We start from the raw sequence: 20,778 nt of genomic DNA, 5'->3' as shown, positions 1-20,778 counted from the left end.
CTTGATACGCAGAAAAACTTCCTGGTACAGAATACCTAAAACTACAGGAGAAAATAGAAAAAATGTTTTAAAGCATGACTAAATAGTCTATAAAAGAGAAACTACAAAAGGTCAAAAACAAAGAGAAAGTGCCAATATAGAAGGGTAAGCAAAAGGTGGGGCTTGTGTTTGTTTCAAGGCATCTACTACTCCCTGGCACTCTAGAAACTGGTTTTCTAAACCCTGAGCGCAAAGTTTAAAGGACAAAGGAAGAGTCCAAGAAAGGTAGAAAGCTGAATCAGAGACCCTTTCTGCTCACCCCGCCACATAAAGCCAAAGCCTTCTAAAGGCAACACTCTTAATATGTCTCCTAGAAAAACAATTTGCCCAGTGGAAGGCGTTGGTGAAGAGATTTGCCAATGAAGTGATTCTAGAAGTTATTCCAGTATTGTGCTTATCTCTCTGGGTAATCTTTGCTTTGATTTTTGCCTAATAATTAATTTCTGTTGAGGTAGGGGAGAATAATCATCTAACTTGGCAGAAAATTGAAGGTTCATTCCCTGGAGAGGGTGAAAAAGAGTCTCTAGATCAAAGAGTACAACTGAGGGGCTCAGCTTGATCTCTCTGATGAAGTCAACTGTCTGGTGTCTGAGCATCATATTCTTCTTATGGCTATTAGTTTACATGTATTTGTATGATCTTCTACTTAATGTCTGCCTTATCTACTAGGTAATATGCTTCATGACAGCAGGAGTCAAGTCTGGTTTCGCTCACCGTTTTAACCCCAACACATATCACAATGCCTAGCATATAGTAGAAGTTCAAAAATAGAAAAAGAGAAAAAAGTAATTAGTGGAGGGAAGGAGATTAACATTTATTTAAACAGCTGTATTGGCCTTTTTACTGTTCCTGGAACATTACAGGCATAGTCCCACCTCAGGGCTGCTACACCTGCTCCTCCCTTTGCCTGAGATAGACCCTTCCCATAAAAATCCCCATGGCTAATGACTTCCCCTCTTTCAAATCTTTGCTCAAATAGTACTTTCCAGGTGAGGCCTTCCCTGACCACCTTATTTCAAATTCCAACAACCCTTTTATCCCAAACTCTGCATATTCCTTAGTTGCATCTGTTTTATTCTTTTCTGTATATTTATTATGTACATATTAATAACGCTATTATTAATAGCATTTATGTCCTAAAAGACTAAATATCTTACAGTACTAGCTATCTCTCCCTAGAAGGTTCACTCTATAAGAACAGAGACTTCTTTCATTACTGTATTCCCAATTTTTACAATGATGTCTAACACACAGTAAAAACTCAGTATTTGTTCAAAAAATGACTATATAAAGTAAAATATCACTGTCATTGTTTCAGAGATTCAAAATTTATCTTAACATGCATTGTTTAAAATATGCAAAACTGCCAATTATTCTTGGGTAGAAAACACTATCCCTGTTTTAAGATTTTATACTTTTTAAGTGTTAAAATATTCTTCCTTTTTCAAAATGATGATCATAGTATATAGTAACTATTTTTTCTCAATGGCCTTATTTGCAAAAATGAGAAATGATTAAAATCTGTCAGTGTCTAATAATTTTTTAGGAATTTTACTGGTCTATGGAATCTAAAAATCTGGAAACTACTGACATGTAAAATTAAAACAACTCATCAGAATGTCATTTCAATATCTAGACCAATAGACCCATTGAAACTAATTCTACCCTTCAAAAATCCTCTTCTCTAGTCAAGCCGGTATCTTTACCAAAGTCAAACCATGACTTTGATTCCCCTGAACCCTTCTTCTGAACTGACTTTCCTCATCATGCCTCCTCTACAGCCTTCTCTTCCTTTATCTAAAATCCATCTAATATCACAAAGCCGTTCCTTACCACTCTACCCTACATTCATCCTTTTCTCATCTGAACACCTCCAGCCCTTTAGCTAGGGCTTAATTCCAAACACTAGTCTGGCTCAAGCTACCTAAGTAAGAATCACTTTGTGGAAATTGTTTAAAGGCAGTTTCCAGCATCTCAGTGCAGATCAGAATTTCCAGGATTGGGGTACAAGAGCCAGTAGTTTTTAAAGTTTAGGGAACAAAGAAAGTCTTATTAAATAAAAATAATTTGACCACAATAATAGTTACATGTTTATCCTGAGTCTTCCTATTAAACAACAAATGTGCATGTCCCATGCATAATCATACATATGAAGAGTCTAATTTTGAAATAATTAATTTCAAATTCAATTGTAACATTCTGACACAGATACACAGAGGCATTTGTGAAAATGGTGTATTATCATAGAAGGGCACATATTGTAAGGAAATTAATATTCTTAAGTTTATTCAAATGGGCAGCAATGAAATTTTGCTTTAAAAAAACAAGTTAACCTAAATATAGTTTACCAACCTGTTTGTTGTTCTCTGCCATAGAAAGCTGCAATGCCAAGAGCATGGAGTCTGCACCACATAGCGTAGTTCTCTCAGAGTTACAAAGAGCACGCCAGTTCTTTCGAAACTCTTTAATCATATCCAGGACAGACTTCTGATTAAGCACAGCCATTATCTTAAAGTAGGACAGAATACAAAGTTAAAGTACCTTACGTTAACTGGAAATTAACATTTAACATGTATAGGCAAGCACAGATAGAGAAAAATATATAGTGAATGAGAGGTCATTTCGTATTTACCAAGATTGCTTTTAATTACATTTAGGAAAACAAAATAATACAATTTCTGCTCAATCATATTTCCCTTCCCTTTGGTTTCTTAAGCCAAACCTTTTGAAAGAACAAAATGCAGCCTTCAATTCTGAAAATTCACACAAAAACAGACATGCAAATTTACTGCGAACTTATAATTACAAACATAACTAATTAAAGTTGTATTTAAATATATATATTTGTTTTGAGATAGGTAATATCTGATAAATTGGAAAAAAAAAAAAAAAAAACTAAAAAGCCAATTTCTTCCCATCCTACATTGTCCCAAAAGAGGTGGCCTATTTTTCTACCTGTTTGAATCTGGACCAGCCTCGTGACTTGATTTAACCAATAGAATGTGGCAAGAATGACGCTGTGGGAGTTGAGCTTAGGCCTTAAGTGGTATGTGCAGAAGTACTAATACAATAGGCCTGAATGCTCTCCTTTGAAGCTGGAGTTCAGTCTGGGAACTTAGATTTCAGGAGCGTTTCCAGTAAGAGTGGTTCACTGGGCTAAATTGTTCATTCAAACAATATAGTTTATGCTAAACACTTGCGAGTCTGGAATTTTGGTACATGTCAGACAGTGGATGCCTTTGCACTTAGCCCCCAATAAAAACCCTGGGCATGGAGTCTCTAATAAGCTTCCCTGGTAGATAATTCACATGTGTTGTCACAACAGGTTACTGGAGGAATTGTGTCCTGCGTGACCACCGGAGTATCACCTAGCAGTGTCCCACCCAAACTGCTGATCCACAGAATCAGAAGGAAAGGGTTATTTTAAAACCTTAACTTTTGAAATGGTTTGTTACATTGTACTACATAACCAATAAAATAACTAATATTTAGGAGCTTACTTGGTGGAGATGCTTTTCAAAAGCTTAATATTGATTACCTCACTCAATTCTCATAAGTGTCCAATAAGACAGGTCTGTTACTATCCTCATTTTACCTAATATCCTCCATGTCTCTCAGCTTGTAAGTGGACAAACAGTGTAAACTTAAGACGTCTAACTCTATAAGCTGTGTTCCTAAAGCATCATATTAAACTGTAACTAATCAGTTATCGGCCTGTCTTCCAAGCTGCAGACGAACCCTCAGGACCTTCCAGCTCCATCGCTAGATACTGTGAACTCCACCTACAGCCCCCAGGCCCAACCAGACTCGAGCGCGAAGTCACTGCACCATAATACTTCGGTCCCACAGCACTTTGCTACGACCGGGTATTATAGTGCAAAACACCCTCAAAAGCCACAGCCTGAAACATCACTTAAAAATGCGACAGTGCGGGTGGGGCAGACGCGAGATTTACCTGGTTAGGGGTAGACTCGAAGACGTACGCTTGAGCTTGCGGAAAGTTCCCCCAAGGACAGCCCTCCCACGGCCGCCTCAGCCGCCGCTGAATACATTTCAAACCTCGCGGGAGACCTCGGGAGCCAATCGCTGTGCTCGCCCTCCGACCCGGAAGCAGAGCCAGAGCGCGTCGCAGGAGCCCCCAACGAAGACCGGCTTGTCTCTGGTCGGTTCCCGGCGCTCTGCGGTGCGTATCGAGCGGGGAGCCCAAGAGGCCGTGATGCTTTTCTGCCGGCCGCCCAGCCCTGCCATTCTATCCCCAGGAGTTCTTCCTTCCCACCTCGGGCCCCGGGAGGTGGGAGCGGGGTCTTGAGGAACTCGCCTGGCCCGGGAGAGGTGTCGGGGCTCATTGCAGGGAGTTATCTTGTTCCCTCCCTTCTTCTCTGCCCTTCTAGTTTTACAGGGGCAAGTCCTGCCGAACGTGTATGGTGAGGCCCTGGGCACTGCTTTAATGAGCAGTAGGTGTGGGAACTGCACAATATCCTGACCTCGAATCTCTTGCACTTCCTATACCTCTCTGCCTCCCTGTCCCTAACACTTGCTGGTCACCCTTAACAAGTTTTCAGTCCCGGATGTCCATTCCTAAGGTTACTAGTTTATAAGCGTCTCGAGGTGGGACTCATCTGATTCTCAGTAGATGCTGTTAAGATGCTTGATATGTTTGTTACTGAGCCCGTCTGTTTTCAGGACAACGCTTGTGTCGAATTTTTTAAAAAACCAAAAACTCTAAAACCCATAATTCTCCTGTGGGAATGCTACTTCCAGAGTGCACACTAGTCCCTGACGGTTAAAGTCTTGTGCCTAGTTTTAAGAATATTACTATTTTAAATTTTATTTTAAGTTCTGGGATACGTGTGCGGGACGTGTAGGTTTATTACAAAGGTAAACGTGTGCTATGGTGGTTTGCTGCGCTTGTCAACCCATCACCTAAGTATTAAGCTCCACATGCATTAGCTATTTATCCTGATGCTCTCCCTTCCCCCAGCCCCCCGAACATTATTTTTGTATCACAAATTTTGGCACTCCTTACAACAGATCCTGTATTTTGTATCTGTTTATATTGTAGCCCTTTTCACGTTGAGTCATAACTATCGCTAAATTGTGGTCTCCTTTAAGCCAGAAGGCTGTTTTTTTCTTCATTAGCACTGGTTCTCCACACACAATGAAGTCTTCCAAATCCTGGCCCTGCTTACAAGCTTGGCAAGTTAGTTAACTTACTGAAGCTACAGTTTCTCCATCTGCAAAATGGAGACCAGAGGTAGTACCTGCCTTTAGATTTGTACAGATACTAGATGTGGTCATGTCAGTGAAATCCTTAGTGTGGCACCTGCAAATAGTGGTTCATAAAAGTTATTTTTATTAACATATTTGCTATTAAAATGATTCCATCTTCAGATGGAATACTTTTTGTTTTAGATAATCTAAACAGAACTTTATGGTGTTTTTGTCTGCTAGAATCACAGATACGGGAAAAAGCTGTAGAGCCAATGTGGAACCATTAATAACTAGATTTAATATTTTTCCTTCAGTTTGTGTCCCTTGATAAGTACTTTAAATGTTTCTTTTGAGCTTTCTGTCTCATTGTAACACCACAACCTTATTTTGATGCATTTGTTTAATGACTAATACTTCAACCATTCTAATTGTACCTGTGCTGTAATCCACAGTTTCGTGACCTTGTCCAGTAGAAGGCTATTTAATTTTCACAACTGCTTGAATTTTGACATACAAGATGAAGCAAGACGCCTCAAGAAATGCTGCCTACACTGTGGATTGTGAAGATTATGTGCATGTGGTAGAATTTAATCCCTTTGAGAATGGGGATTCAGGAAACCTAATTGCATATGGTGGCAATAATTATGTGGTCATTGGCACGTGTACGTTTCAGGTTAGTCTACAAAACTGCACCGAATGACAGTGAACATATTTCACTGATAAGAGAACTTACACAAACCAAATCTAAACTTTGAAAGTATATTGAGTTTGAATATTAAAAAAAAAAAAGATAACACCCATAGAGAAAGATGTTCCCAGTTATATGTGCCTGAGATTTATGTAAACATTATATAGATAGTGAAAAAGAATAGTATGAGGCTTCTCTTTTGCTTCATGATCATTAATGGAATATTCTGATAACTGAAGGCTATGATTAACTGAACAATGGTATGTACAGGAAAAAAAACAATATAAATGAGATCCAATTAATTACGGTTTTTCTACATCCTGCTTTGACATACGAAACCAGCTAATATTGAGAGCCTGGAAAATGATCTTCCAGGAGATTTTATACCTTTTATAATATTCAGCTTTCCTATTAGTATGTTGTCATACTTTTTGTGCATCTGAAGTATGCAGAGTATGGAGTCTTATTAATTGAGGAGGCAGTTAAGCATCGCTATTAAGAGCGTGAATTCTAGAACTAGAATGCCTACATGTTTACTCCTGCTTTACTTACTTCTTACTAGCTATGAGACCTTGAATAAGATATTTAGCCTCTCCTGTAAAAAAGAGGAAAACAATGCTCAAATTTTAGTATGTGTAAAATTCCAAGAGGGCATCTGACAACATTGTAATCCATATATATGTTTTAGTTGTCATTGATAAGGGCAATGGTAACACTCTCAGATTTAATCACCAAAGTAACATTGCTTTGTGGTGAACATAAACCATGTTTTCGCAGAGGAAAACTAGTTTTACATGTAAGAGAGACTTTGAACAACAAAGGTTCAAGCGTCAGGACTATCTGGCTAATCCTTTGTCTGTCAGAATATTATTATTTTTATTATCATTATTATTATTATTTTTTTTGAGACAGAGTCTTGCTTGGTCGCCCAGGCTGGAGTGCACTGGTGTGACCTTGGCTCACTACAGCCTTCATCTCCTGGGTTCAATTGATTCTCCTGCCTCAGCCTCCTGAGTAGTTGGGATTAGAGGCATGCGCCACCACCCCCAGCTAATTTTTGTATTTTTAGTAGGGGGTTTCATGATGTTGGCCAGACTGGTCTCGAACTCCAGACCTTATGTCACCCGCCCACCTTGGCCTCCCAAAGTGCTGGGATTACAGGTGTGAGCCACCCTTCCTGGCCTATCAGAATATTATTAATAGAACTGTATTTCTCAAATTATAATTAATACAGTAATTTGGAAGTGTGCAATTTTCTAAGGTTTAAAATAACTATCACTAAAGTGATATTATATCATAAATGTTATTTCCTCCTTTACTGAAAAGGCAATTCTGTATCTTTTTTTTTTTTTTTTGATATGGAGTCTTGCTGTGTCACCCAGGTTGGAGTGCAGTGGTGCGATCTCTGCTCACTGCAACCTCTGCCTCCTGACTTCAAGCGATTATCCTGCCTCAGCCTCCTGAGTAGCTGGGATTACAGGTGCGTGCCATCATGCCAGCTAACTTTTTTGTATTTTTAGTAGAGACAGGGTTTCACCATGTTGGTCAGGCTGGTCTTGAACTCCTGACCTCGTGATCCGCCTGCCTCAGCTTCCCAAAGTGCTGGGATTGCAGGCGTGAGCCATCATGCCCAGCGGCAATTCTGAATCTTACAGTATTGTGACATCAGAAATGCAATTTGGCATTTTATAGCACAATAAATATATAAAGCTTTACAAATTGGAATATAGTCATATTTAAGAGGAAGTATGAATTAAAAGTTTCAGTTTGTTGCTGTCTGAGTAGAATATGACAGCTCCTAGGCTATTTCATACTGTCTCTTTGGGTGGGGGGGTAGAAATTACTACCTTTTAGACTAAATATGACCCTCAGCCTCACTTACATGGACATGGTTTAGGATCATAAAAAGTTATATGATTAAAACAATGTTACATACTTGAAAAAGACTGAGGAAAAACCGTTTCTCTAATGCAGGCCACCAATGCACAAAAGAGTAAAGCAGCCTCCTACAGGTAAAACTAATTTTTACTTCATTACTTCTAAAATTAATAACTGAACATAAAATTGTATTCAAAAACACTGAAAAATGTTTGTCTCTCATTTATGATTAAGAAATGTTGAGAGAGAAAGTCAATGGAGAACAAATTAGGAAAAGAGAAAGGCAAAGATGAGAGAGGGAGAAGATGGGAGAAAGAAGGAAAATGACAACGTGAGAAAAAAGAACTAGTATAAACATTTGTGTTCTGTTACGTTTTATGGTCACATGTATTGTCTCAGTTGACCCTCATACCTGTGAGATTAGCAATGTAGGTCTCATGCCCAAATTACTAAGGAAAAAATTAGATTTTTATTAATTTGGACAATAGTAAACACAAATTATATTCTGCACCAGACATTGGAAATACAATTAAGCACGTCCATTTCAAAATAAATTACTGCTTTTCTTTGAAGTTATTTTTTATCTAGCTAAACACTGTTAAACATTATTACTATTCTGTTATCCTAGAACCTTCAAGTTCCATTGCACCCAGTTTCATACCTCTTGTCTTGAGAGAAAACTAAGTAAAGGTAAATTAAGTGGAAAGATTTCCACATTCCTGTCAGAAAGATAATCCTTATTTTAAGGCTATTTAGAAAACGTTGTAGATATAGTGAATTTGAATTTCAACAAAGCATTTTTCAGAATCTCATGCTGTCCCTTTGATTATGATGGACATACGAGCTTCTGCACGATAGTACTGTTAACTGGTGTCATGTATTTGTCAGATATTCCTTAAGTGCATACTCGGTGCCAAGACATGAAAAAAGCAAGGACCGTATCCTTAAGGAAATATTTAAATATAAAGCAGAGCAATAAGAAAACTGCTATAAAAACCTTTGTTAAAGGGCAGAGGAGCATGAACGTGTATGCTTGCCTAAATCAGTGTTCTCGTCCAAGTTCTACTAGAGGCCTCAATTCACTAATGAAGACCCCTTGAATAGACTTAGAAATCTGCTATGTATTTTACACTTTTTAAAGTGTACACGTATCAAGTAGAACTAGCCACATTTCACGTGCTTCGTAAGGTCCTATATGGCTAGTGGCTACCATATCAGACAGCACAGTTCTCTCTGCATTTTCCTCTGTAAATTGACAATAATCTTTAATATAATAATAATACTCTTTAGTTCTCAGCAGTATATTATGATTCAGAGAAGATAATATATTTTAATACAAATTTCAGGGTAGTATCTAAATGTTTAAAACTGTGAAAGAGGTATTAGACTCAGAATGGTAAATGGATTTTATGTTATTTGTCACTCTATTTGAGTGGACAGAGTTGTTGCTTATAATGCTTTCAGGCTGAGGCTGAATCCACTGCTTAGTGTGTCTTCACCTAGAGGAGATCAACTATGGCCAAATACTTGCCATCGTTAATTTAGACTGACTTGGTGTGGTTCCAGAGATGGAACATGGAATAATGAGTAGAATTTACATGGAAACAGATTTTGGCTTAACGTTAAGAACTCTTCTAATAATTAGAGTTATTCCCCAATTGAATAAACTTTCCAAAGAAGTAGCTAGTTCCCTCTCACTGGAAATGTTCAGAGAGAGGGGTTGTGTAAACTCAGATGCTCTCCTAGGGATTCAAGCATTAGGGGAAAGAATTGAACTAGAGAAACTTCATAGTCTTGACTAACTGAAATTCTGTATTTGGCCTTAAATGGGTGTGGTAGGAGGGCCTGCCAGTTTCAAACCTTATAATAGCACTTCCATCAACCTGGCTTTGCCCCAACCTCAAATATACTGAAGCCTTGTGTAATCATTTGTATTATAGCAAGTTTTCCAAAGTGTCTTAATTTCCTGCCTATACAATTCTGCTTACACCCCAAACTAAATCCAAAATAGCATTTGTCTCTGCCTATACCACACACACACCCTGGCCTTTTAGTTGGCTTAGTGGCAAACAGTGCTGCCAGGAAAAAAGGTTTCACTGGCAATATAAAAAGCCCAGGCTATACAGTCCCTGGGATTTCTTTATCCCCATGACCACCCAGTAATCCTGTATGTGATTTGGGTAACAAATTATAGGACCTGATTGTCAATAATATTGTTACAGTAGCAAGATGATGTGTATTTACATGTAAAAACTTCATTTTTAAGAGACTGATTTGTCAAGTTTGGAAAAATAGATGTAATCCAAACTGTGAAGTCAGCTATGATTAGGCTTCTAAACTTATTTTAAAATTGCTTAGTGGCTGCTGTCTTGGCATATCTGGCTGTTAGCTATACAACTATTATACACACAAATTACGAAGTAGTAAAATTTGACAGTGTTTTTCTTTCCTTGATATGTGTATTTCTATTCTTTCATTTATGGAAAAACTTTTTGCTGTTAACTTTAAGTTCACCTGAAATTTGAAGTTATTTTCAAAGGGTATCTGAATTATATAGAGAAAGATGTGTAGTATGTTTGTGAAATGACTTTACTAGGATCCCATAGGCTATCCTGGAAAAATCAGTATATCTACTTGGATTTCATTCGAGTATACATTATAAAACTTTGCATTTAGATTCTGGGTGAATGGAATTCTTAGATCAGGCCTTCAAGTAATTCCTATCAATATAGACATACGTATTTCATTAAATATCAAGTTTCACCTGCTAGATTTTTTTCCCTGATACTAAAAATAATTGTAGTTAACACACAAGATTTCTTGGACAAATTTGTCATGAAAATTTGGCGTTAGTCTCTAGACCCAGTTCAGGTATTGATTTAAATAACAGAACAATGATATACTTACTATTAAAATTGCAAAAATTTTTTTATCATTTTTTTTCTTTTTTACCTTTCCTATGGTGCTGAGCAGTATTTTAATGCTTATAAAATATGTGTTATCCATAAAGGCATAAAGAATAATAAGATGAATCCCTATATACCTGCTGCCTATTTTAAGAAAAGGAACATTAGCAATTCTTTTGAGGCCCCCTAAGTATCCTTCCCTTACTCATGGTAGGTATTTTGCATGGCAGGGTTTTCTTTTTGTTTGTCTGTTTTTTCCTGCTTCCCCCTTAAGGGCCCTGGATCTATGCAGAGATCTCTCATCTGGCATCCTTCCTTGTCCTGGCACTAGGATTTGTCTCCTCTCTATTGCAAACTGAAGCTTTAAATCATTGCATGTAGGCAGATGCCCTTATAACAGCTGCATACCTTGGTAGTTGTTTGCTTGTCTGTATTTGAATTTTTGCAATGTTGTAATGGGAGAACTTTTCAGGTTATTGTCCCCATTGCCAGCGATGGATGGCTTGACTTTTAAAGTTGATTTTTTTCTCACCTTCCCATGAAGATAAACTGAAATCATTCTAGTAGGGCTGAACTAGATAAATAAGCCAACTTTATTAAGCATTTATTCCCAGAATCAAATATCTAAAACTAACCAGATTATTTCTTACATATTCACTATTCATAGACTGTAATAGTCCAGATGAATTATTTGTAGCATCTTGCACACATATAATGCCACATGTAACACTACATGAACATCGTTGACACTGATTATAAAGACTTTGAGATCTTTATGAGGTCCCAAGGTATTTTCCATGTAATCAAAATGTTCAGTGTATTTTTTTTAATATTGTCAGTAGATAATCCGGTTCTGGTAATTCATTTACCTAGAATATTTTGATTCTTTAGAGCATTCCATTTTCTTTGTTTTCTTTTTTTATAAAGTAGAGACGGGTCTCACTATGTTGCCCAGTCTGGTCTAAGACTCCTGAGCTCCAGCAATCCTTCCACCTCAGCCTCGCAAAGTGTTGGGATTATAGACATGAGCCAACACACCTGACCAAGCAGTCCCTTTTCATTGAACTTATTATGAAATGCCTCCTAAGATAAAGTGGAACATATTTACTGTTTGTTTCTAGTTGCCTTAGGAGTTATTTTGTGAGGCCTAGACAACTTTGGATTTTTTTTTTAAATTCAATGAACTGGTTAAATCTTAATATGTAATTTGCTCTTGAACTTTTCAAAAGCATAAACATAACCTTCTGATAAATTCATTATAATGAAATACAGAATATTGTTTGTTCTCATTACTTACTAAAACATTTACTGTGTATGCTTAGGAAGAAGAAGCAGACGTTGAAGGCATTCAGTATAAAACACTTCGAACATTTCACCATGGAGTCAGGGTCGATGGCATAGCTTGGAGCCCAGAGACTAGACTTGATTCACTGCCTCCAGTAATCAAGTAAGTTTAACAGTACCAAATGCATTCTTTACTAGTGTACTTTGATTGTGTTACATCATCTGAAGTCTAATCATAGATACTTTTTTCTCCATTTCCATTTTCCACAACCCAAGATATTAGATATTTTGATACTTGCTACTACTTAATAATTTAGGCTTATCATCTGAATTTGTAATTTAAAGATACAGCCATGACTGTGATTCTTTGACCATGTGTTTGAGTCAAACTACAAAGCTTTTTACGTGAGATTCATCTGAATCAAGGTCTTTACAGATTGTTCACTGAATTTACAACTTAATTGAAAGTACAACTCTTAAAATAACTAAATGTAGTTGAGATGTTAATGAGCTTTCCTTCCCCACACATAGGCCAAGATCACATTTTCTTGTCTAACAGTATATAAATCTGTAGTTCTGGTCCTTGGACTTCAGTTTTTGTGAAAGTGTTTAAAAAGAATGATGGTTTTCTGAGAAAAAATCCTAGCAATGCCTGCTGAAACCCTCTTTACAGGGGCAAGAATATGTTAGGTTATTTAAGATCTGTTACAAAACACTAGCCTTGCCTCCTACAAATGTCAAATCTAAAAGATGTGTCTTTTTTAGTAAACAGTTCTTAGGAACTAAAAGTTATCAACTATTAAGCTAACTTCATTTTTTAAATTAAGGGATAATTTAGATACTCTGATATTCTTAGCTGTTAAGGGTACAGTTTGATCAGTTTTGACAAATGCATATTCTTGTATAACCCACACCCTATTCATGCACAGTGTTTCTGTCACCCAAGAAAGTTTCTTCATATTTCTTCCCAGTTAATCATTGTATCCCACTCCCTACAGAAGCAACCATTGATCCGATTTCTATTACCAGAAATCAGTTTTGCCTATTCTAGAACTTCATGTAAGTGGAATCATACAGAATGTTTTTTGTGTCTGGCTTGTTTTTGCAATTTTTCCACACTGTTATGTATACCAGTGCTTTTTAAGTAGTACTTCATTGCAGTGTATCAATAGACCATAGTCTGTTTATTCATTCTTCTATAAGTGGGTACCAATATAGTTTCCAGACTTCAGTTATTATTTTTTGCTGAATACTGCTTTGGGTGGTTATATGATTTAATTTATCTTAGGAGTAGAATTGCTGAGTCACAGGGTAGATGTATGTTTAACATTTTAAGAAAGTGCCTGTTTCTAAAGTGGCTCTACCATTTTGTCTTTTCCCCAATAATCTAAGGGTGGTCTTCCTGCTCTCCAACACTCATTCATTCATTTTGAGATAAGGTCTGGCTCTATTGCCCAGGCTGGAGTACAGTGGCACCATCTCCACTCACTGCAGTCTCTACCTCCCAGGCTCAAACCATCTTCCCACCTCAGCCTCCTCCTGAGTAGCTGGGACTATAGGCGCCTATCATCATGCCTGGCTAATTTTGGCATTTTTTGTAGGGACAGGGATTTGCCTGTCCCTACAAACTGTTGCCCAGGCTGGCCTCAAACTCCTGAGCTCAGGCAATCCACCTGCCTCGGCCTCCCAAAGTGCTGTTATGACAGCATCAGTTACCATACCTGGCCTATTCTCCAATATTTACTATTGTAAATCTTTTTTTTTTTAATACAGGGTCTCACTCTGTCACCCAGGCTGACAGCCAGACCCGTGATCACAGCTCACTGCGGCCTCAACCTCCCTTGGCTGAGCCTCAACCCTCCCTCTTACCTCAGCCTCCCAAGTAGCTGGAACTACAGGCATGCACCACCACTCCCAGCTAAGTTTTTGTATTTTTTGCAGTGATGGGGTTTGCCATGTTGCCCAGTCTGGTCTCGAGCACCCAGGCTCAAGCAGTTTACCCACCTTGACCTCCCAAAGTGTTAGGATTACAGGCTTGAGCCACTGTGCCCAGCCTGTCTTTTTAATTTTGGCCATTCTAGTTGATGCCACAATGACATTTCCGTGATGACTGATGATGCTGACGCTTTTTTGGTGTATTCGTTTCTTCTATTAGAAATCATTGTGTGATTTCTTATAGGTTGTGAAGATGTTGCATGTTTTTTCCTAGAAGCCTGTACCGATATTTAGCTAACTTAGTTTTGAATAATCTACACAATAGCATTTGTCAGCATACGTAATGTCATTGCCAGCAGCTGGTGTGCTGTTAGTTTCCTTTTATATTAAAAGAAAGTGGTAACAATATCTAGACCTAAACAAGAACAAGTCTCTGATTCTTTACATTTTGAAAGCTGTGGAAACAGTCTTTTTCCCTTGGTTTTAAGTTTTGTGATACTTTAATCTAGATATTCAGCTGTTGTATTCTATACTCTCCTTGTTGCTTGGTACTTGTTTTCCTGTCCTCTTTTTAGTGAATTTGCTGTGTTTCATCATTTCTGGTTGGTGTTTTTGTTTGGTTGGTTTTTTCTTATTTTTTGGTAAACTGTCTCAAGTCCTTTTTGGAACTGTACAAATATCAGTAACAAATTCGAAAAGCATTAGCAGGCCATTAATTTTAGACTATTTTTAGAGCAAGATGACAGCACAATCTTGTTTTCAAATAAATTATTTTTATTATAAAATAATAAATGCTTAATAGATAAAATTTAGAAAACACAGAAAATAAAAAGGAGAAGAATGCCACCTGTACTCCCAATACCCTTTTCATTTTTGTACATAATTGTACATAATTGTGATTATACTAGAGTAACTCTCTATACTTTTTTTACTTTACTTTTTTATAGTATTCTAAAATAAATAGTTGTCTGTCACCATGACTAAGGTATAACTCAGCATCTCTCTTATCATCATTAATTTTTGTCTTACATTTAGAAACCCTTTATGATGACTTATCATTAGCATGTAGTTGCCTTAAATTCTCTTTCTCCCTGCCTTTCTACTCTTTCCATCACTACTTGCTTTTCTTTTACAGTGGCCAGAGAATTCATTGTTCATCTTATTTCAGTTCTCTGAGATTTTCTGGTTCAGTTAAAGAAGGACTTAAATATCCCTAAAACAGCAAGGATTCAAAGAAAAGTGGAGCAACACAAGGCTGGCCATAAAGTTTTCTGGGTTTGTTTGGTTGGTTTTATTTAGATCCTAATAAGATTATTAATTTTCTTTTTAAGTAAGTATTCTTTGATTACTGTAACTCCTCTGTTTGCTGACATTTTTACTGAACTTGGCCTCATTTTGCTATTAATACCTCTTTACAAACCCTCTTAGTTGGGATATTTCTTTTAACAACTTCCAAAATAGCTTTTATCTGTTTTAGAGGTGACATTTTGAACAAAGTTTTGTTATAACTGAGGAAATCTACTGAAGGAGACCCTCAACATGAGTGATACTATTATGGCAAATTTGTGTAGAGTTTCCTATGAGCAAAGAAATAATGAATTCCCAAAATATTAATGGGACAAATTCAAAGGAGAAGAATTAGGTAGAATAAGCTTTGTTTTACAGTTTTTTTCTTACCCTTTATTTGCATGTATAAAATATAGCATACATGCTTAAACATACATATAGTATGTATTAGGGTTCTCTAGAGGGACAGAATGAATAGGATAGGTGTATATATGAAGGAGAGTTTACTAAGGAGTATTGACTCACATGATCATAAGATGAAGTCCCACAATAAGGCGTCTGCAAGCTGAGGAGCAAGGCAGCCAGTCGGAGTCCCAAAACCTCACAAGTAGGAAGGCCAACAGTGCAGCCTTCAATCTGTGGCCTAAGGCCCAAGAGCCCCTGACAAACCACTGGTGTAAGCCTACGAGTCCAGAAGCTGAAGAACTTCAGTCTAATATTCGAGAGCAGGAAGCATCCAACACAGGAGAAAGATGAAGGCTGGAAGACTTAGCAAGTTAGCTCCTTCCACCTCCATCTGTCTGTTTTTTCTAGTTGTGCTGGCAGCCAATTGGATCGTGCCCACCCACATTGTGGGTGTGTCTTTCTGAGGGTGGGTCTTCCCCTCCCACTCCACTGACTCAAATGTTAATCTCTTCTGGCAACACCCAGAAACACCCGAATACACCCAGAATCAGTACTTTGTATCTTTCAATCCAATCAAGTTGACACTTAATATTAACCAGCACAGAGTATATATGTGCATTGTAACATGTTTATTATAAACACTCATGTAATCATCACAGAGGTCAAGAGATAGGACATTGCTAGCACTTGACGTTGCCAGTGTGCCCTTCTCCAATCAACCTTCTTCTTTCCCCTTAAAGGCTATCAGTTTCATGTTTATTAGGATAATTATCTCCTTGCTTTTTTGTAGTTTTATCAGTTATTGATGCATCCCTGAGCAATATAGCTTAATTTTGCCTGCTTATGAACTTTCTTATGAATAGAATAATACTATATGTATTTTTTTTGTCCTGCTTTGTTCACTTCACGTTATATATATGAGATTCATCCATGTTTCTACTTGTAGATCTAATTATTTATTACTATGTAGTATTTCGTTGTGAGTCTATGACAGTTTATGCATTCTATTAATACTATATTTCCAGTTTGGGGTTCTGAATGTGCTGTTTGAACATTACTGTGCATATATATCATAATGTACATGTGCACATTTTTTTTTTTTGAGACCGAGTCTACCGTTAACATACTTGAAACATACTTTTCCCCTAACAGCTGACACATATTTCTTCAGTGTTTCTTAGGCCTTTTCTTTCTCCTCCTTTTCCCCTTTTTTTTCCTTGTCTTATCCACTTGTAAAAGATGTGAAGAATGATTGGGGAGATGGACTGACAGGTCAACCAAAGGGAAGCTGACTAGCCTAGATAGGGGAATTTGAACTAAAGTGGGCAAAATTCTGATATCAAAACTTGGGCATTAGCAACCTGTCATTCCATGTGTATGCCAAATGCAGCATAGGAGGGGATTTTTTTTTTTAACGTGTTGCCATTGTTACCAAAACACAAGGGATTGGTCTAGGCCCTGTTGCATACCACACAGAAAGCCAGTGACTAAGACAACGAGTATTGCAAGGGAAGAAGGCTTTATTCAGGTGCTGCAGCTGAGGAGATGGGAGATAAGTCTCAAATCCATCTCACTAACCCACTAAAATTAGGGATTTATACAGCAGGGAAGAAATGTAACTACATGTAGAAAGACAGGACTTCTAGGGTGTAAGGAACCAAGCATGACAAACGAGGGGTCTGGTGTCTCATTGTCCAGATGCAATGATCTGGTAAGTTTCAGTTCCTTTATACTATCTGGGAGGCCTGAAGGTCAGTTTCCTGAGAAAGGAACTCAGAGAAGACAAATAAAAGTTTCAGGCTTTAAGAACAGGAGAGTCAATCTCTGTAATTATCCCCAAACCGTAAACATTAGTTCTGTGGGGAAGTTGGGCCAGTTTCACCATCAGGACCACAAAGTGGACCTGATTGGGTTTTGGCTCTCCCTGTTTTTTTTTTGCTTTTTGCCAGACCTGTTATGTCCCAAATCAAAGCACCTATTTTTATAATGTGTTGTTAATTAAATATAGGTATTCGTTAGGTTAAGTGACAGTAATGATAAGAGTGTACATTTGCATTTTAAAATGAGATTGATAGAGTGTTTTCATTTATTAATACAAAGGGCATTAGAAGTAAACTAATCCAGTCTCCTTTACTTTATTGAGGAGGAAACTGAGCCCTGAGTAGTTAAATGCCATCTTCAAGTTGCATAGCTAAAAAGTAGTAGAGCCACTACCAGGCTGACATGGTTAATCAAATGAAAATCTTGTTAAAATATGGCAGATTTTTAGGGGATAACTTGATACTCAACATCTGTTAAGCAATTTAATGAAACAGTCATATATTTGTATACGATTTATGAGGGTATATTTATTTCACACTGTTGCCATAACAAATCACCACAAGCATGATAACTTAAAACAACAACAGAAATTTATTATCACAGTTCTGGAGGCACATGTTCAAAATCACATTATCAGTGGGGTTGGTTTATTAGGCTCTGAGGGAGAATTCATTCCATGCCTGTTTTCTAGATTCTGTTGGTGACCAGGAGTCCTTGACTTTCTTTGCCTTGTTGATGCATCACTTCAATCTCTTACCCTTCATACCTCCTTCTCCTCTGTGTTTATCCTTTTTTGTGTTTCATTCATTGTTAAATTTAGGGCCCACCCTAGATCCAGGATGATCATCTCAGTATCCTTTAATTTAATCATGTTTGCAAAACCCTATTTTCAAATAAAGCAGCACTTATAGTTACCAGGGGTTAGCAGATAGACTTATCTTTTTGAGGACACTTTTTTTTTGTTTTTTGTTTTGTTTTGTTTTGTTTTTGAGAGGGAGCCTCGCTCTGTCACCCAGGCTGGAGTGCATTGGCGTGATCTCGGCTCACTGCAACCTCAGCCTCCCAAGTTCAAGTGATTCTCCTGCCTCAGCCTCCAGAGTAGCTGGGATTACAGGTGCACATCACCATGCCCTGCTAATTTTTGTATTTTTAGTAGAGATGTGATTTCGCCATGTTGACCAGGCTGGTCTCAAACTGACCTCAAGTGATCCGCCCACCTCGGCCACCTGAAGTGCTAGGATTACAGGCGGGAGCCACTGTGCCCAGCCTGAGGGCACTTTTTAACCTGCTAAAGATAATATGGAATTCTTGCTGTTCAGACAGAGTTTCGCTCCTGTCACCCAGACTGGAGAGCAATGGCGTGATCTTGGCTCACTACAACCTCCGCCTCCCAGGCTCAAGAGATTTTCCTACCTCAGTCTCCCAAGTGGCTGGGACTACAGGCACACGCCACTGCACCCGGCTAATTGTTTTTTGTTTGTTTGTTTGTTTTGTAGAGATGTGGTTTTGCCAGGTTACCCAGGCTGGTCTGGAACGCCTGGCTCAAGTAGTCTGCCCACTTTGGCCTCCCAAAGTGCTGGGATTACAGGCATAAGCCACTGCACCCGACCATGGCATTCTTGTGCAATATATAAATATATAGAGGTGCAAAATAAACTGTATGCTAATGTAGTGCATGGTATCCCCTTTCATAAGAACCCTCACTAGACAACCGAGGAAGCCAAAGACTGAAAACTACAAAACATTGCAGAAAGAAATGAAAGATACAAATAAATAGAAAGAAAGCCTGTGTTCATGGATTGAAAGATTTCGTAGTATTAAAGAGTCTATGCTACCCAAAGCTCTACAGAGTCAATGAAGTCCTTATCAATCTCTGTGGCACTTTTACAGAAACAGAAAAACCATCCTAAAATTCAAATGGAATCTCAAAGGACCCCAAATGACCAAAACAATCTTGAGAAAGCTGAAGGTCGCACACTTCTTTATTTCAAATCGTATTACAATGCTATACAGTAATCAAAACAGTATGGTACTGGCATAAAGATAAATATGTAGACCAATGGAACAGAGTGGAAAACTTAGGAAAAATACCTTCACATAGCCATCAAATGATCTTTGACAAAGGTTCCAAGACTACACAATGGGGAAAAGGATAGTCTCTTCAATAAATGGTGTTGAATAAACTGAGTATCATGCAGAATGATAAAATTGGACCTTGCACAAATGAGCTCGAAATGGGACCTAAACCTAAGACCTGAAACTATAAAACTCCTAAAAGAAAAGATCTGGAAAAAGCTGTATGACACTAGATTTGGCAGTTATTTCTTAGTTTTGATAACAAAAGTACAAGCAATAAAAGCAAAAATAGACAAATGAGACTAAATCAAACTTTAAAACGAGTACATGGCAAGGAAAGTCAACAGAGTCAAAAGGCAACCCACAGAATGGGGGAGAATATTTGCAAGCCATATACCTAACAAGGGGTTAATATCCAGAATGTATTCAAAAAACTTCCACAACTCAACCACAACAAAATAAATGATCCCATTTAAAAATGATTCAAAAAGACTTAAATAAACATTTCTCCAAAGAAGGTATATGAATGGCCAACAGGCATATGAAAAGATGTTCGACATCACTAATCATTAAAGAAATACAAATCAAAACCACATGAGAGGTTACCTCACATGTTAGGATTGCCACTACCAAAAAAGCAGAAAATAACAAATGCTGACCCAGGAAGTAGAGAAATTGGAACTCTTCTGTACTGTTGGTCAGTATGTAGCAATGGTGCAGCTGCTATGAAAAACATTCCAAAGGTTCCTCAGAAAATTAAAAATAGAATTACCTAATTGCTCTGGCTAGACTTCCAGTATTATTTTGAATATAAGTGGCAAAAATGGACGTCCTTGTTCCTAATCTTAAAAGAGAGACCACCATCTTTTCACCATTAAGAATGATGTTACTTGTGGGCTTGTCACAGGTGGCCTTTATTGTGATGCAGAATATTTTGTCTATACCTAATTTGTTGAGTTTTTATCAAGAAATAATGTTGTCTTTAGTCAAATTCTTTTTCTGCATCTGTTGAGATGATGTGGTTTTTGTCTTTCATTCTGTTAATAAAGTGAACCACATATATTTATTTGCGTATGTTGAACATTGTTGCATCCCAGGGATAAGTCTCACTTGATCATGGTGAATAATCTTTTTAATGTACTCTTGATTACAGTTTGCTAGTATTTTGCCAACATAGTACTTGAAGTCCTAGCCAGAGCAATTAGATATGAAAAAGAATTAAAAGACATCCAAATAGGAAAGGAAGAA

The 20,778-nt window shown here is 37.6% G+C and overlaps 2 protein-coding genes across 3 annotated transcripts in view; one reads left to right on the top strand and one right to left on the bottom strand.

The window, feature by feature from the left end:
- The window catches only part of PARPBP (PARP1 binding protein), a 64,275-nt gene extending 60,174 nt beyond the window's left edge, over nucleotides 1-4,101 (bottom strand). Inside the window, exons 1-2 of one of the 2 annotated variants that reach the window (XM_025402927.1) lie at nucleotides 3,995-4,101; nucleotides 2,392-2,547 (exon numbers count right to left, since the gene is read on the bottom strand). Coding sequence is in view for 1 of the 2 variants with exons in the window: in XM_025402926.1 (XP_025258711.1) it covers nucleotides 2,392-2,544 (153 nt within the window). In the remaining variant the exon portion in view is untranslated. The remainder of the gene's footprint in view (nucleotides 1-2,391; nucleotides 2,548-3,994) is intronic. The other variant, XM_025402926.1, reaches the window with a different exon arrangement.
- The window catches only part of NUP37 (nucleoporin 37), a 46,452-nt gene continuing 29,705 nt past the window's right edge, over nucleotides 4,032-20,778 (top strand). Inside the window, exons 1-3 of the mRNA XM_025402928.1 lie at nucleotides 4,032-4,222; nucleotides 5,703-5,923; nucleotides 12,045-12,169. Of these exons, the coding sequence (XP_025258713.1) occupies nucleotides 5,768-5,923; nucleotides 12,045-12,169 (281 nt within the window). The 5' untranslated portion in view covers nucleotides 4,032-4,222; nucleotides 5,703-5,767. The remainder of the gene's footprint in view (nucleotides 4,223-5,702; nucleotides 5,924-12,044; nucleotides 12,170-20,778) is intronic.

Source organism: Theropithecus gelada, chromosome 11, assembly GCF_003255815.1.
Source record: "Theropithecus gelada isolate Dixy chromosome 11, Tgel_1.0, whole genome shotgun sequence".
Lineage (NCBI taxonomy): Eukaryota > Metazoa > Chordata > Mammalia > Primates > Cercopithecidae > Theropithecus > Theropithecus gelada.
This window is presented reverse-complemented; position numbering and strand designations above follow the sequence as displayed.